General features: G+C 35.6%; 4 protein-coding genes across 7 annotated transcripts in view; 1 reads left to right on the top strand and 3 right to left on the bottom strand.

Annotated features, from left to right (window-relative positions):
• The window catches only part of LOC136271822 (lethal(3)malignant brain tumor-like protein 3), a 30973-nt gene extending 23493 nt beyond the window's left edge, over window positions 1-7480 (bottom strand). The window contains exons 1-2 of one of the 2 annotated variants that reach the window (XM_066072355.1): window positions 7175-7477; window positions 2567-4780 (exon numbers count right to left, since the gene is read on the bottom strand). In XM_066072355.1, the coding sequence (XP_065928427.1) occupies window positions 3819-4780; window positions 7175-7418 (1206 nt within the window). In that variant the 5' untranslated portion in view covers window positions 7419-7477 and the 3' untranslated portion in view covers window positions 2567-3818. Of the gene's footprint in view, window positions 1-2566; window positions 4781-7174 lie in introns of those variants that run through there. The other variant, XM_066072356.1, reaches the window with a different exon arrangement.
• LOC117692238 (putative leucine-rich repeat-containing protein DDB_G0290503) overlaps window positions 1-17044 on the bottom strand; it is a 1014555-nt gene that overhangs the window by 188500 nt on the left and 809011 nt on the right. The window lies entirely within an intron of this gene.
• On the top strand, window positions 10255-14167 carry LOC136271375 (uncharacterized). The gene is made up of 6 exons (XM_066071296.1): window positions 10255-11391; window positions 11800-11932; window positions 12351-12521; window positions 12651-12827; window positions 12972-13049; window positions 14114-14167. The coding sequence occupies exons 1-6, from the start codon at window positions 11102-11104 to the stop codon at window positions 14165-14167; spliced, it is 903 nt and encodes a 300-aa protein (XP_065927368.1). The 5' UTR covers window positions 10255-11101.
• Window positions 14293-16984, bottom strand: LOC136271821 (toll-like receptor 6). The gene has a single exon (XM_066072354.1). It carries the CDS (start codon window positions 16775-16777, stop codon window positions 14780-14782), a length of 1998 nt encoding a protein of 665 aa, XP_065928426.1. The 5' UTR covers window positions 16778-16984; the 3' UTR covers window positions 14293-14779.

Below are 17044 nucleotides of genomic sequence, written 5' to 3'. Positions count from 1 at the left end.
CGGCATAAAACGACGTGTCTTTAGGACTTTATAGAATAGGGTAGCTCATCTTTGGATAAAAACCAAACAGCACGCGAAACATCACGGCACACTTGAAATAAATAAATGGCTTTTATATAAATATACATGTGTGTGTGTGTGTGTGTGTGTGTGTGTGTGTGTGTGTGTGTGTGTGTGTGTGTGTGTGTGTGTGTGTGTGTGTGTGTGTGTGTGTGTAAAATTATTTTCAAGTGGGTTATAATACTGTAAGTAATTTTTAAGCTTCAAGAGATCATGGTTGGACAGTGCACTCTTTTTAGTGCATTCATTTGGTGTATGTCTGTTCTCCATTCTAATGGAACACATCCAATAGAAGGGTGGTGATTGGGGTGTTTAGCACCTCTTAAAACTATAGATTGTTTTGATTCATAGATTATCCTGGGGGCATTGTGTGTTGTTGACACATTCTTCACAGTAAATAATTCAATGAATGAACAACTAATTAGAGTACATTTTTCAAATGATTTGAAATTCTTAATAACAACACTCTTACAATGTTATGAAATTGTGTTGATAAAGCCAGTTATATTGAAAATTTAAGAATGGATATTTTTTTTTTTACATTCTTAATCATACAACTAAAAATTATTTTTCTTCTTTAAAACAATTTTTAATCAAATACAATTTCAGTTATTCAATTCATCACGATTTTACAAATGAACATGCATAGAAAAGTATAGTAATGCAAAGTAATGCCATGTAATGCAAGCATTACACTAGATTTTTGGAAGTAATGCATTACATTACCACCTAAAATTGTGGCATTACACATTACTTGCATTACTTTGAAATTACGTAATGCATTGCAATGCATTACCATTACATATAGAATTACCCTAAGCCTGTATATATATATATATATATATATATATATATATATATATATATATATATATATATATATATATATATATATAATTTATTAAGGTATTTATGTTGTGATGTTTATATCGTAGGGTATCTTAATTTTCATTATTTTTATACAGTTCACAATAAAATTTGATTAGTTTTAATAGAATGCTTTTGCATTATTATTTACACCTAATCAGTGTTACGATTAAAATAATTAAAATACATTACAATATTGTAATACAAAGATTTGTATAGGGCGTTAGACATTTTCACTAGTATTTATGACGTGTGGTGATAATGAACATTGTTAAAATTCAAAAGTCCAAACGAAAATTACAAAACAGGACCAAAACGAACACGGACCTTTTAAAAAATATAGGTAGAACCAGGTGCCATTGAGGAGTTAGATCCTTTTCTGACCACACACACCCGCTGTGCGCTCTTTGTCGTAATCGGGAAAAGCGAAAAAGAACGTTCACAATTAGGTGAAAATTTATGGTCTAACGATTACGATGAAAAACGTCAGTCAGTATGCAGCCAATTGAAAGATTGTTAATAAATGTTAGTGTTAGTCTCTTTGGTCGGTCAGTTGAGAACAAAATTTTAGGATTTAGAATAGGGTAAAGTTTGGGATAGGAATTTGATTGGGGGTTATTATACATGTGCTCCTATGGTAAAGAAATATTTCAAGCCAGTCAAAAAAGAGCAGTCAATAGCACACATTATTTCAAAGCAGGCAACATCTTTATTTTTGACAAAATTAAAAGCTTTTTGTTGTTATATTGATGAACATTTGCGGTCAAGAAATCTGAGTGTTGCTGAGAGGTTTATTTATTTGAGGGTTCAAGTTTTTTTTTCTAAATTCAGTTTTTGCAGGAGATCCAGAACATGATTTAGGACAGTGTATTACTCAAGAGGTGAAGATAATGAAGGTTTCCTCCTATGGTAGGGACAATTTTTTGTCAAATGGTCAGGTGAATCAATTTATCATATATTGAATTAAAGTGATATCTGGATGACCTGTGCATGGTTGGAAACATATGCTGCAGGAGTGAAGTCATTAGGCATTGATATTCTTTTGGTTACTGTTAAGGTCTTTAAGACGTTCGGGTAAGGAAATTTTGGATGTATCTTTATCCTCTTCTTTAGTTTACACTAGATTAAAACAATACCCTGGAGTGTTAGGTATTGATCAGGGGGAGACTCAACAAAGTTTAAGATCAGGTTGTACAATATTCTTAGCTTTGTCAAGATTGGATCAGTCTTTTGGAGTTATTATGAAATATGTTAGCTAGGCTCAAAAGTCCACTTTTGAAATATTCTTTCGAATTACAAAGATTGCCGATAGGGGAGTCATAGGGACAGCACTTGCAGGGGTTGCATTTCTGGTAGGAGACTTTTAATTTTGGGACGATCAAATTTAAAATCATTTTTATCGAAAATGAGAAACGATATTTTATTTTTTGGGATTATTACAACTTAAAAACCTTATGTACATTTAAAATTTGGAGGATGATTGATGGAGTTGATTGTTTATTTTTTATTTATTTTTTGTGAGCAATCTAAATTCAAGCATTTATGGTTTATAAATATAGAAGAATTTATTAATAATAATGATTTATTAAGGGCTGTATAGTATATTATCCAAGATACCTGATGAATAAACTAAGAGAGATTGATTAGGACTAAATACTTTATTATGGTTTGGCGTTACTGGCCGCAGTGACTTTAGGCTACCAATGGGCTGCCTCACAACAATTCAAACAATACAACAATACGTGACGGCCCATCAATAGGCTCATTGCGCAGTGGGTGAGCACAAATGCACAAACGTCACAAAATATAATATTCTGTACAGTGGGTAAGTGCAAATGCACAGACATACAAATGACAAAGTTATACACAAGGTTTGTGCGAATGGGTAAACGCAAATGCACAAGTTTCAAAGTTCAAAACACATTAAAATTGTCAAAGTTCTTGTGCAGCAAGTATGTGCGCGAATGCACAAGCATGAATACACAGCATTTTAAACACATTAACAGCATTATAAACACATTATATTGACAGTAAAAAACTGTATCCTATGATAATTTGAATGATTGCACTCTTCCATTGGAGTTGGGGTGCGACGATAGCGCCACTATCAAGGGTCATGAACGTTTGTTTATGACACTGCAACCGCCACCAATGGAGTGCGCCACTTTCCAAAAGTAACATTGGTGACGGCGGCAGGACCGCAACTCCAGTGGTCACCACGAGCCAGTAGTAGTTAATTGTGATGTGGTTAGTCCGGAAAGCCAACACCGCCACAATTTAATAAATCTTGCAACGCACCTTGAATGGTATTTAAAAGGATATCATTACCCAGCTGGGACAGGTGAACTCCATCAGGGTCAAACAACGTAGGTGGTTTTTGGGAAAACTGAGGGTATTTGATGTAATGACCGCCCCTCGATGTTACAAATTTTATCGCTTCTCTATTCATTCGACCCCTTATTTCATTCATTGCTTTAACATTGTCTGAAAAGCGCCAAGCTAATCTAGGCAGGGCAGAGGACCAAACTATCGTTGTGGTAGGGAACATGTCACAAATTTGTGACAAGGTTGTGAAAAGGAGCTCCAGCAGCTCTTCAGTGGTTTTCTGGCCAACATTGTTTGCTCCGCAATGAATGATGAGAAACTCAGGACGATCTTCTAACCTTAGCAACGTTGATAGCCTAGTATTAAGGTCTTGTAGCTTCATGCCACTATATCCCTGCCATAAGACTGAAGTATTCTCGAGATTAAGATTAAGCCCCCCCCCCTGTCTTGATACTGCACTCATAGCTGCTCGTTTGATGATAGAAGATCCGACAATCCAAACTCTGACAGGACTTATAATTATCTTGTTTATGGTTAGTAAGATAGATACTGTTGGAATGATAAGGTTACCGAATGTATGTACGAAATGCATTAGAGCGCCATCGTCCTGACCCTTGGATGACGTCACTGTGAACGCCTTGAATAGCAAGGGTTGTAGCTGCACCTATTCTAAATGAGTGGGAATTATAATTGGAGCTATCAACCCCTATTGCATTAAGACAACGCTTCAATATGGTGATAAATTGATAACGGGTCAATGGTTGACCTTCAAAATGAATAAACAAAGGGCCAGTTTGAGATGTGCGCATGTGTAAGTAGGCATGCATGGCGGCAAAAGGACAAGCAACACCATTTGAAGCAGGAATCTGCAAGTTTGCCCCCACACCTAATTGGTCTGTTTTTGAATGACAAATTGTCAATTGAATGTTGGTCTGCTGCATTGTTATGTCATGAAATTGGATGATAGTTGCTGGTGTGTTGCCTTTAGACACTGTGAATTCCCCTATGCGCAAGAGGGCGTGAAATGCTAAAGTGAAAGCTGCAGTGAATAGTTTGGTTTCGTATATGGTGTTGCATACGGTTTGCAATGTTGGTATAATTTTGTTTAAGAGCTGTAATGTAATAGGCAAACGAGTGTCCTTGTGTAGTGTTGTTCTTTGCATGCCCTGAAGTAGCTTTCTTATAATAAAATGATTAGTAGGATCTACATTATAAATTGCTTTGCTGTAAAAACTGATGGCTGCAATGTATGACTGAGCTGTGGAGTATTTGTAACCTGAAAGTGACAGGTAAGCGATAAACCTTGTAATGTGAGTGTCGAGAGGTGGCCACAGACTGGGTAGGTTATGAGACCGGCGAAATGTTTCAAATGAATTGATGCCTGCTGTGTGTGTTTGCCTAGTGTTTACAGCAACTGAAGCGTTGAACAATGATTGGATGTGACTTGTGAGAGTAATGTCTGGAATAGGGCTGGAATGGCCTGCGGATGAAGGTCTGCATAAGGTGCTGCTGCTCGAAAGACTTCCCACTGTTTGCGAGATATAGAATCAGCAATAATGTTTGATTTTCTCGGAATATGTTGTGCTTTAAATTGTATGTTGTGTTTTAAAGCCATTAAGACTAACGATCTGACAAGTACCATTACTCTTGGGGACTTGGCTGACTGTTTGTTGAGAATATGTACAAGGGAAATATTATCTACATGGAGGATGACTTTTTTGTTTTGCAAACGCAATCCCCATATCATGAAGGCTAATACAATAGGTACTAATTCGAGAAAAGTTATGTCCCGCAAAATTGGCTTGTTTAACCATGAAGATGGCGAGGTAAAATGAACCCACTGACCCTGAAAGAAACTGCCGCAACCAAGGTGGCCAGAACCTGCACTATCCGTGTAAAGTTGCAAAGTATCTAGTGTAACCCATTCAGTGTCTGGGAAGTATACAACGCCGTTAAAGTTGTCTAAAAATTGTAGCCATGAGGACATGTCTTCACGGATAGGGTTCGTAATTCTGATGTGATGATAGGGAGAGGGCACCCCAGACATAACATTGTAAAATCTCCTATTGAATGCACGGCTACCTGGGATGGCTTTACTAACGAAATTGAGCTTGCCCACTAAAGATTCTAACTGGGAAAGAAGAATTTTTTTCTGTGTGACCCAATGCTGCAACAAAAGTTTAAGTTCTTGAACCTTACTAACGGGAATTTGGACCAGCATATTCACAGTGTCGATTTCTAAACCAAGAAATGTAAGCTTAGTGGTTGGCTCAATAGTTTTGTCTTGGTTCAGGGGGACCCCTATTTCTGAACAAATGTCCTGAAAAGTGTGCATGAGAGCTGAACAATTGTCTGAATTGGACTTGCCAATAAAAATAAAGTCATCCAAGTAGTGGTGAACTGTATCGAGTTGTGTTTTAAATTTGACAGCCCATTCTAAGAAAGTGGAAAAAGTTTCAAATAATTTGCATGATATTGAACACCCAAAGGGGAGGCATTTGTCTATGTAATAAGCCCCATTAATGTAAATTCCTAGAAGTTCAAAGTCCCCTGGGTAAATTGGCAGAAGACGAAAAGCATTTTTAATGTCCACCTTAGCTAATAGAGCCATAAGACCTAGTGTGCTTATGGTTTGGACCACTGTGTCAAAAGATGTATAGGTAACTGTAGTGAACTGTGGGTCTATGTGTTCATAAATACTGAAAGAGGGTGGGTAGGATAAGTGTGTTATCATACGCCATCCACCGTCAGCTTTGGGTACAACACCTATGGGAGATACATGTAAATTAGGCATGGGTGGGAGTAAGTATGGGCCAGACATTCGACCTGCCGTAACTTCACTATATATTTTTTCCAAGAGAACCTCCTCGCTGTCGGAAGCTGAACTCAAGTTTTTTGAGAAAACTGAAATGCGTGGTCCAGAGTATTGCAATTTAAAGCTATGTTTTAGACCATCCTCTAAATACCTTGCCGAGACCCTATCTGGGTATTGACTCAAATAATTGCTAATTGTGCTAATGATTATGGGAGAATACCCTAGGACCAAAATGTCTCTGGGGTTGACGAGGGTTTCCTGCCCAATGTTGGTTGGTGCGTGTTTGGTGTGCTGGTGTCTGATACCTGAATGTGGCATAAGAGTTGTTGCGGACTGGAGTGGATGCCCGAAAAGAATTATTTGCATGACCCGGGGGTGGGTTAGCACTGTTGCACAACATAGATGGAGGGGTGCCATTGCATTTAAGGCATCGGTGTATGTACGGACAATGGGGCTTGTAACAGTTTGCTTTGAGATTGTAATCAAAGCACTTGTGGTGGTGGGTACTAGAAGATTTATTTGAATTGGCAGTCATGTATAATAACCAAAGCTCATTATCTATGATTCCCCAGTTCTGTGACGGGTTGTGTGCGATCCTTAGCCTAAATTGTTCATCGTACGAAACCCACCCATTAGAATTCTGTGCCCCTAAGCGAACGTCGTGCATATATTTAATAAGCTGTTGCGATCTAAGTGGGTGCACTGCAGTGTAAATGCTAAAATAAATGAGAAATGCATCTGTCCATTTTTCGATAGATGTTATTCTGGTTGTGGGTTTTGGTTGTGATATGATGTTACCCTGCGCATCAATTGTGAGAGTAGATGTTGCATGGGCATTAGTGGGGTCCCTTACCAATAATGTTCCCAGATTGACAAATTCGCCCTTGATGATTTTTTGCTTAATTGGTTGGTTTACATGATACCCAATGGGAACTGTAATAGAGTTGATTGGTTCAGGAGTAGGCTGATGGGTTGAGGTGATAATGGAAGTTATCCCTGTATCTGTACATGTAGATGTGAGACTAGAATTGACAGGCGAAATGAGGCCGGGCATTAGAGTGGTGGATTGTTGTAATGTTTCTACAGGGGGGTTAAAAATATCATTACCCGCCTGATCCTGGGCTTGCTGTGGTGGGGCTGCCTGTTGTAACAGTGCCGCCTGATGCTGTGGGGCTGCCTGGGGTAGTTGGACTGCCTGGGGCTGAGGGGGTGCCAGTTGAGCCTGGACATCTTGTTCGTTATTGTTGGTCTGTTGGCGTTGAGCTCTGCGCCGGCCTGGCCTGCGTGCTTGTCCTGGGTCTTGAGTATCACGGGCAGCCGCCCGTTTAAGTTGTCTCTTCGGCCTTGGCATTGACCCCGTTGATCTCGTGGTATTTTAAAACAAAAGCGAAAATTTTTACCTAATTAATTTGTAAATACATTAATGTTAATCAATTTCATAAAATTCTATTGGTATATTGGTAGCTAAGCCGAAAAAAGCAGTAAATTTAAGATCAAGCTAAAATAATGTGCGCCATTGAAGATTGCACTCGATAGATTGTTGCATCTAAATCCATACAATCAAAGGACCTCAGTGGCCATCGAGCGGAAATCGGTGGCAGATATGCCTTTTCCCGACTTAATAAAATTGATAAAAGTATTTGAACGACTAAATTAATCTAAAGAGTATACTTTATTACGGAGAATTAAAACATGTCTTACCAGTTTCAAGAAGAATCCAGAAATGATGCAAAAAGAGGCCTAATTTTAAAGCGAGTATATTCAACCGGAAAAATTCCGGAAAAACATAAACACTATTTATAGGTCCTTGGATAAATTTGCATATCTTTGACAAGCCAAGATATGCCGTATTATTTCTATGTTTGCAATTCATGAGTATACATCAATCATCAATTTATTTTAATTTTGTGTAGTAATAAATTTGTATATACATAAATTGTATATGCGGCTTTTTCAAATGCTATGTTGATGATGAATTGTAACAAGCTATAATATGTCGTGATTTGTTTAGTTTCAAGTATTGGGAAGAATAGGAGGGTGTGTAACGAGGGAATGGATTATAATTTGAGCTTGTTTGTTGAAATGTGTGACAATTTTAGCCCAAAATTTAATAATTACCTTGACCATAACAAGATGGATTAGAATAAGGATATATTAATATCGTAAGTCAAATTTCGCGAAAAGTGGTCAGAGAATAATCATTCGTGCGAGGCGCAACAATAGGGCTAAGGATTTGATTGTACTCTGTATATACAATATTTGATACTGGAGATGGAAAGATAATGAAAAAAAAAGAAGAAAATTGTTTATTTGAAACGGTGCAAGCATATTATAAGAAGATAATTTTCCAATCTTTCTTGTTAAAGTTGGAGTAACAATTTCAGTTCTATACTTAACCATTACTCTGACCACGACGACGGTGATTAGAATTAGGATATTTTTTTTTATATAATTGGAGATTATGCAAGTGGTTCCACAGAAAAAGTTACAGTAAAAATCGAATAAATGGGTGAACCGAAGAATGAACAGACGAACGGACGACGGAGAATATGTGATAAGAAAAATGAATGACTATCTTTGAGTGAGGTGCTTAAATCTTTCAAAATTGATAGTATGTGATGATGTCATAATGTTGCAAAATAACCAAAAAAAAAATGAAATTTTGCATCGGAGTAGCTACTTCCAGATAATCTAACAAAGTGAGAGTTTTCATTTCACGTTCAATAATATGACTCCTAAATTTGGTTTAATTTTTATAACACCCTTGTACCTATGACATGTCAGAAGAGAGGGGACAGTTTCGTTCTTGGTTACATTGTATTATGCTTATAAAAAATAACAACATTTCAGGTCAAGTTATCTTTATTCCAAGTATGCTCGACATATGTATAGAAATTCGGCTGAAATTAGTATGGTGAATGAAAATATACAAAAGAAAGCATTTAAACCCCACCCATAACCCTCACACTTAGACTTCACGGTTTGACGAAGTAAGTATACACTATAATTTGCGTCAATTTTGAATGACGAGTAAAATCTTTGTGGTTGATTACTTATAAAAGTTATCTTTGTTCTGTAAATTACAATATAAATATATATCCAAATAGAAAAATATCATATAACATGACATAAAATAATAATGAAACTGCATAATGGAAATTTCACAATTGCGCCGGGGAAAAAGAAAATCAGAAAAATGGGATATCAGTCGCGTATGACCTTAGAGGTCAAACATTTTACTGGGTGGTAATGATACATGGACATGGCTTAATTGTTACAGGTTTGAATGTCTCTAGAGCCTAAAGTCTACGTGCGATCATAAACGCTGCTAATGTATATATATACTGGCAGTGATTTTATCTGCAGACAATTTTTGAGCTGTTAAAACATACATGTGTGAATAAAAACAATATAGAAATTAGTAACGTTTTATGTTATTGTCGACTGTTTCGATGTTCGTCTCATAATAATAAAAGTGTGCTTTTTTATATCAAGCGAAATACGTAAAGTGGGCGAAAGAATTTACTGAAATCCGCAGAATAACGGATGAAAATTGTAACGATTTTTATCAATAAAGCCATCGGTCAATTATGCATTTGTTTTATTATTGAGACGTTTGTTTGGTTCTTTTTTTCGGGGAGGGGGGGGGGGGGGGGGGGTCCGAACCTGGTTAAACTTTTTGTTGCAGATCTTGTATCTAAGTTATAACTTGTCCTATGTTCACTAAACTTGCATGGATGATGCATCTGGACCTACTTATGGACTTGAAAGATTTGGATGCTGAATCTGGGAAATGAATTTCAGATGCTGGAGGAGGTTTAAGTTTTTGGAGCAGGTTAAAGTTTTTGATGGAGAAGCCTTTTAATAGCAATTTCTAAGTTACTACTGGTCCTAACTTCACCAAACTTGAATGGATGATCCGTCTTATGCTACTGATGCACCTTACAGGCATGAATGCTGAATTTTGAGTCATGGGTTTTGGATGCTGGAGGAGGTTATGGTTTTAAGAGCTGGTTATAGTTTTTGGAGCAGGTGCCCTCTGATGGTTGTACCATGTATATAAGGAATCTTCACATACAGAGATCGATTTTGATTAAGCAGGTTTTAGGTTGTTTTTTTTTTAACATTCAAAGAAGATATATTTTTATCTATATAACAACTTTACGTATTCAAACTTGCATGGCTGATGTACATACATGTATGTAACTTTGAATATGGCTACTAAGTTAGCTTAAGATGTGGAGATTAATCTCTATCTATAGTATATCCGGATGTTAGGCCAGAATAAATTGTTTAGAGCAGTTCAAAGCAGGTTTAAGTATTGGAACTGCATGATTACATATTCATGTAAATACTTTTCCCATACGACTTGCACGGTTCATGTACATGTATATGTAGTTGTGGAAATGGTAAATAAATCTACCTCATGATAAATACCTTGATCTTGATTGTTAAGGTTCCTATAAATAGCAAATACCGGGGGACGGGGGACTTAAGATAATGAAAAATCGTCTATTGTATGTATACAATTTATCATTGATTGTAGTGGTTTCTTTTCACTTCCAGGGGAAAACATTAGGTAAATGACATATTTTCTGAGTGATAGTTGCCAACATTTTTTTTTTGAAACATTAGAAAACAATTCCTACAAATTTTACAATAAGATTAAGATTTTCTTAATAGTGGAAATGAATCATCTCCTTAAAAATAAAATACAATTTATGAATTACAAGGCATCATGGATGGGGTCCCCATCCCTGTTAAGCATATGATGTTATTTCCTTGACAATTAGTCTATGTTTTAAAAAGTTGAAAAATACTCTCCTTGAATTATACATGTTTCATAAGGATGTTTTGGATTAAATATATTCTATTCAGATTTCGTCTCTCTGGAAATATTGAAATTAATTAAAGTGTTTCTTTTTTGTATGTCAAAGAAACATTTTCATGAAATCAGTACATTTTACTGCTGTTATATGTATTACAATAGAATATAATGATCTCTTAATACATGACGCAATATAGGAAATTGCCATGAGCAAGGAGAAGGCGCCACCAAGCTTTGCAAAAAGGAAAGAAGTGAGCACGTCAGATATTGATGACGTCACACCAGAGCGGACGTTCTCATTGATGAGCTACAATGTTTTGGCTGACTGCCATATACAGCCAACGACGTACCCCTATAGAGACCCCGCCCATCTACACATCGATACTCGCCATAAAAGTCTGCTAGAAGAACTTCGGTATTCCAATTGTGACGTAATATGTTTACAGGAAGTAGGACCCGGATACTATCAAGATACACTAAATCCGGAAATGCAAAAGTAACATATATATCATAGCAACCTATTAAATCATTGTTGATCTATTTCATACACCTTTTACTCAAGATGTAACTCAGGTTTCATTGTCTTCATGTCTTTTACATGTATTTCTTGTCTTGTTTTATTCCCGCGGACTCAGCGGGACTGATTATGTTCCATTTTTTCTGTAATGCTCGCAATCTTTATATTCGCATGAAACGCAAAAAATTGCATTTCATAGCATGAAAAATATTTCCAAATCCTAATTATTTCAAGATTTTTAAACGTAAGATAAAAAAATATAATGTATGACCAGTGGTTATTGTTCGATAAGATAGATATGCTATTAGATATGAAGTATTTTTATGAAGTTAATGCATTGTTAGGAAAGAAAAACTGCTAGATTTTTATTTAAGTTCTTTTTAATAGATTGGGGTATGATGGAGTCTATTCCAAAAGAACATTTGACAAGAATGACGAAGGATGTGCCACATTTTACAACACGTCTAAGTTTACTCTTAAGGATAATGTTGCTTACAGACTCGGAGAAATTGCGTTTAAGGTGCATACATATATTTACTAACGTCATCTGAAATCTGTTTCACACAGTCATCTAAACATGTGAACAAACGACATTATTATTGTGGAATCATTTTTATTCGTGGAGGGCAGTGATCATGGGTAGCCAAAATTTTCCAGGTTTGGGACGTAAATTCGTTGGTAGGAGTTCAGAAAACTTTAATTTTTATAAATATTAAACATATGCTTGTATGTATATACGTTCGTTGAGAAACATGCACGGTCTCGGGTAAGGGTTACCAAAGAACGCTACGACAATTTTCTCTTATGAACATTCCACAGTATACCTTTTAAGTTTAACGAATTAATAGTTTTGTTATTAACTTGAAATATATGAATGAATATGTACGTTATTCTTCTTCCTATATTGAAGTGTTTCTATATTTTTTTTCAAACACTAGCTTTTATCAGACGACCAAGAGGAAACAAACCACTTCTCTCGTTATATCGACCGATGTGATGTCGCCTTACTCAGTTTGCTTGAACATGTGACTTCCGGTAGAACCGTTGTCGTCTGCAACACGCACCTCGTGTGGGAAAGTGCTCACATTTCGGATGTGCGCTGTATTCAGGTTAGAATATTTGACAAGGAAGCACCCTTAGAATCCTACGCAAATCTTGCGCAATTTTCCTCATAAGTTACTTAAATTTAAGAACCATACCCGGTTTAAAAAAAAAGAAGGTTTTCCGCTTCTTTTAAGGCATTTTGTTGCTTGGTAGCCATACGAGAATTTCAACGAAAACACACAGGCAGTAACATAACAATTCTGTGTGGAGATTTCAACACAGAACCATGTGAGGCAGCATACGAACTCATTGTGAGCGGTAACATTGTGGACGAAAACAAGAAGAAAATTCAAGCAGAAAACCATATCAAGGTTTGGAAGGTTTTTTCCTTTTCCCAATAATGACAACAAAATTATGCTTTTTTAAAAAAAATTTCAAAACGTAAAAACATTGTTAAGACTCAGTGACCATATAGGATATTTACTTGTTCATGTTTTATTATCTCCATGATAAAGATGGCCACCCTCCAGAAACTTTTAAATGGATTGGAAGGCGATGATCTAATTTTCAAGAGTGCATATAAGACAATATTGGTACAGTATTAGTATTACATATTTGTAGTTGTATTTCTACTATTCAAACTCTCTGGATATATGGAATTCAATGGTTACTTGTCTGTGAGCAACCTGACTGCGCAATGTGGCAAACTAACAGATATATTACAACTCATACGAACACTTAAATCAACAATTATATATAGTCCCTAAACCAAAATATTTCATTTAATGCATTCCCACTGCCAAGTATCCAAAAAGGATTTGATTCAAGATGATAAAAGTTGCAGTTGTTACATATAAATATTATTCTCAACCTCTCTTTTGCTTTAGTTAATGCTAATTTTTGATAACTGATAAAATACCTTTTTGCTTTAAAGGGACTTGGACACGATTTGACCTTAAAAATTTCAAAAATTTATTTTTTTTATGTCTAGAATTGTTAATATAGATGTTTTCCATGCTTTGACAAAATTTGAAAGTCAAATATTCAGTTACAAGCGAATTACAGAGGTTAGAATTCTTTGTTTTGTTAACAAAGCTCGAGTCATGTTAATGTTTACATATTTGTTGTATTGGTATAAGTCTCAATCTTATATTGCTGTTTTGTTTGATGAAATTATTTATGAACCCATTAAATCAGTCTATCTTGTTTCCACAAGTTATTTTGATAAAGAAATGGTCATTTCTTTACTTTACAGTATTTGTAAACAAATATAAAACTCGAGCTTTGTTTAGATAACAATTTCTTACCTCTCTATCTCGCTTGTAACACGACTTCTAACATTCAAACTTTGGTGAATCATTCAAAATAGAAAAGCAAACTAAACTAAAACCAGGTCCCTTTAATGAATAAGAGATGTTTAATTTTACATTTAGTTACAAAAACCGACATCATTCATCTTTATTCATTTTTTGCATAATGTGGATTTGGAATTATCATATTATAGAACTATCAATTATATAACTAAAGTTTTAATGAAAAAAAAAACAGCTCGTTATTAAACGCTTTATCATAAGACGCTTATTAAAAAAAACCACATCAAGAATTTCTTTCGAAAATCATCATTTAGATGATAATACACTGCTGTAATATATTTTAGGGAGATGAACCTAGGATAACCTTTCTGTTGTTGTTTGGACTACATATTTTATAAGGGTCCACCGGATAGCTCTCAGAGACACGGTTTCGGCGTCATTTCAGTTTTGGACTTTCTTTCAGAAGAAGAAATGAGATTAAATTTACCACCGAGCGAAGTCTTTCCTTCCGACCATTTGCCATTAATAGCTACGTTTTCAATATGAATAAAACAAATCCATTTAGTTTGTTTTTTTTAAAAAAAGACCTAAATACAATTTCTACTCATACAAACAATGATGCCGACCACTAAAACACTTTTAGAACATAGAACAAACCTTACTCAAGAGGTTACCAGAAAACACGACAGACGATTTGCTATGATGTACATGAAAACAGGGTTATTTTTGCCCCGTGTCTTTTAGCCTTTCTACAATTTGCCTCTACTTCAAATCGCCCAAACACAGTTTTGTAATGGATACTCATTCTAATTAGTACAGTAATTTAAAAAAATTGAATTCGTCAGTCTTAAATTCGTCCGCTGACAACGAAGGCGGTAGGGGATGGGATAAAACGGGGACGAATATTTTTCTGTATTCGGTATGTTATTCAGGCAGTCCATTATAGATTAAGTTATTCAAGTTACTGTATTGCTGTATGCTCACTATCGGGCACTGATCCACAGACCTGTTCACTCAGGTTTGAATATATCGGTCAGTTTCTTAAGTATAACTTCGTTTTGTTCCTCCTCTGACCATCCGAAATATTCAATGCACCACCATATGTTTTTCAGTTCGTCTGGAAGCCTTTCAAGAGGAAATCCATCTTTTATCAAAACAACAATGTATCCTTGAAATTGGTTGTGAACAGCATGGGTAATTGCTGTTCGAACCTCAATGGAAGATTGTCCAATGTCCAAAAAACTCTCACTTACGACAAACAATACTTTCCTGCACTCGTTGATACGATTTACAATCCCTTCTAATATAGTACGGCCTCCATAAATATCTTCATCCAGGCATGGTTTTACGTTCAAACTTTCTAATATTGGGTAAAGTGTTTTTGTGACCCACAAATAGTCCAGGTCACTATATGATACATAAACATCATACAGAAAATTGTTGTCAGGTTTGCGTAAAGGTATACCTTTCCATTTGTTTTTTAGCCTTAGAATTACGTATTCTAAATGGACACGGTATTTTTTAATGGCAACAGTGATGGCAAATGTTAACATTGTCAAAACTAGCAATACAGCAGAAAATGTAAGCCATTCCTTTGACTGACAATCTAGTTCGAATTTTCGCCATGTTTGGTCTTCAAATAATTCAACAATAGGATTTTTACTCTCTATACAGAGAACGTTGAAACGATCAGGAAACATGTGCTGACGATCTTTCATCCATTTCAAAGACTGAATGTTAAAGCATGCGCAAGAAATCGGATTTCCTTCTAGATAAATTGATAAATTTTTCATTGCATTAAATAGGTTTTGATCATTCTCGGAGAATTTTGAAATCAAGTTGTACCGGGCAGAGAGTATGCATAACCCTTCTAAATCCATTAGAGAATTTGGAAGGACAGAAAGCATGTTGTTGTCAAGATAGACTTCCTTTAAAGATTTCTTTTGGTCTCTAAATAGATACCCCGGTAAAGAAGTCAAACTGTTCTTCGAAATATCAAGTTTTGTTAGGTATTTCAGATTTTTAAACAAACCTTTGGAAATCAAATTTTTTGGAAAAGTAAGGTGAACGTTTACCGCATACAATTGTCGAAGATTCCTTACGCCTTGAAATATTTCACAATTGATATTTTCAAAACTATTTTCAGATAAATCGAGTGTTTCTAAGGACGGAATTTCTAAGATCCAAGACTCAAGGGGGGCATTGGTGTTCTGTAAATAACATTTTAACAGGTTTTTGGCTTTTACTTTAACAAACGGTCCCGTTTTTATTGCATTGTGAAAATAATTTTCAGAAAGGTCAAGCACTTCTAGTGTATTTGGTAAAGTTATAGAAATAGAACGATATTTCTGTTGTGATGCATTGTAAGGACTGTACATTAATTCTCCTCGACGGTCATTACAACACTGGTTGAATCCTCGAATCCTTGGAAAAGTTAAGAGAGCAATATCCGATGTAGAATCTATAAAAACTATTCTATTGTAACTTAAATCAAAGTATTCTAAACAATTCCATAACTTGGTATTGTATATATTTCTCTTAATACCATAAATGCCATTATGACGTAACGTGAGATTACTAACGCATATGTTTATGAGATACTCTGTTGACCAATCATCGAAGATAATCAGTTCACTTCGGCTAACATCTCTGGTATGTGTTATGGAAATATTATTTATTTCACGATGCTGTAAGCATTTTAGGGATCGAAGGACAATAGAAAGGTTGCATTTTCCGCCAAAATTTAAAATGACGTCATCAGTAATGTAAGGAAATGAGCAAAATAGATCTTCAGTGACGTCACGGTTCACATGACCAAAGAAACTCATATCAATGCTATAGATTGGGGAAAGTCTGAGTCCGTAAAACGAACTATTGGTTAAGCTAAAACTGCCGATACAATTAAATTCAAGTTTTGATAAACTTTTAAGTTCTTCAAATAGTTTTGTGAACGAAAAATTTCTATAAACGTCAATTTTCAAAACTTGCAATGAATGAAGCTTGGACATTGAGATATCTGGGTAACCTTGGTAATGAAAATTATTCTGATCTATTCGCAGAATTGTGAGTTTAGAAATTGCAGAGAACGCATCGGTATCAATTTTATCTTTTTCAAGATTAGAGCTAGAAAGGTCTAAGCTGCATAAATTTGACAAATCATGAAATGCCAGATTTCCAATCTCAGTAATATCATTGTGATGGAGAATTACTGAAGTCACGTTGGAATAGGAAGCTATCTGGTCAAATGTATCCTCTGTCACAGAAGAAAATCGATT

This window comes from Magallana gigas, chromosome 9 (genome assembly GCF_963853765.1).
Source record: "Magallana gigas chromosome 9, xbMagGiga1.1, whole genome shotgun sequence".
Classification (NCBI taxonomy): Eukaryota; Metazoa; Mollusca; class Bivalvia; order Ostreida; family Ostreidae; genus Magallana; species Magallana gigas.
The sequence above is the reverse complement of the archived record's forward strand: the minus strand, read 5'-3'. Positions and strand labels throughout refer to the sequence as shown.

Excerpts from the sequence above, each read along its gene's own strand:
- LOC136271375 (XM_066071296.1), top strand. The coding sequence starts at position 11,102 with ATGAGCAAGGAGAAGGCGCCACCAAGCTTTGCAAAAAGGAAAGAAGTG. Across the intron at positions 11,392-11,799 it reads CTAAATCCGGAAATGCAAAA|ATTGGGGTATGATGGAGTCT; the intron begins GTAACATATATA and ends TCTTTTTAATAG. Across the intron at positions 12,828-12,971 it reads AAGCAGAAAACCATATCAAG|ATGGCCACCCTCCAGAAACT; the intron begins GTTTGGAAGGTT and ends TCCATGATAAAG.
- LOC136271821 (XM_066072354.1), bottom strand. The coding sequence starts at position 16,777 with ATGTCCAAGCTTCATTCATTGCAAGTTTTGAAAATTGACGTTTATAGA.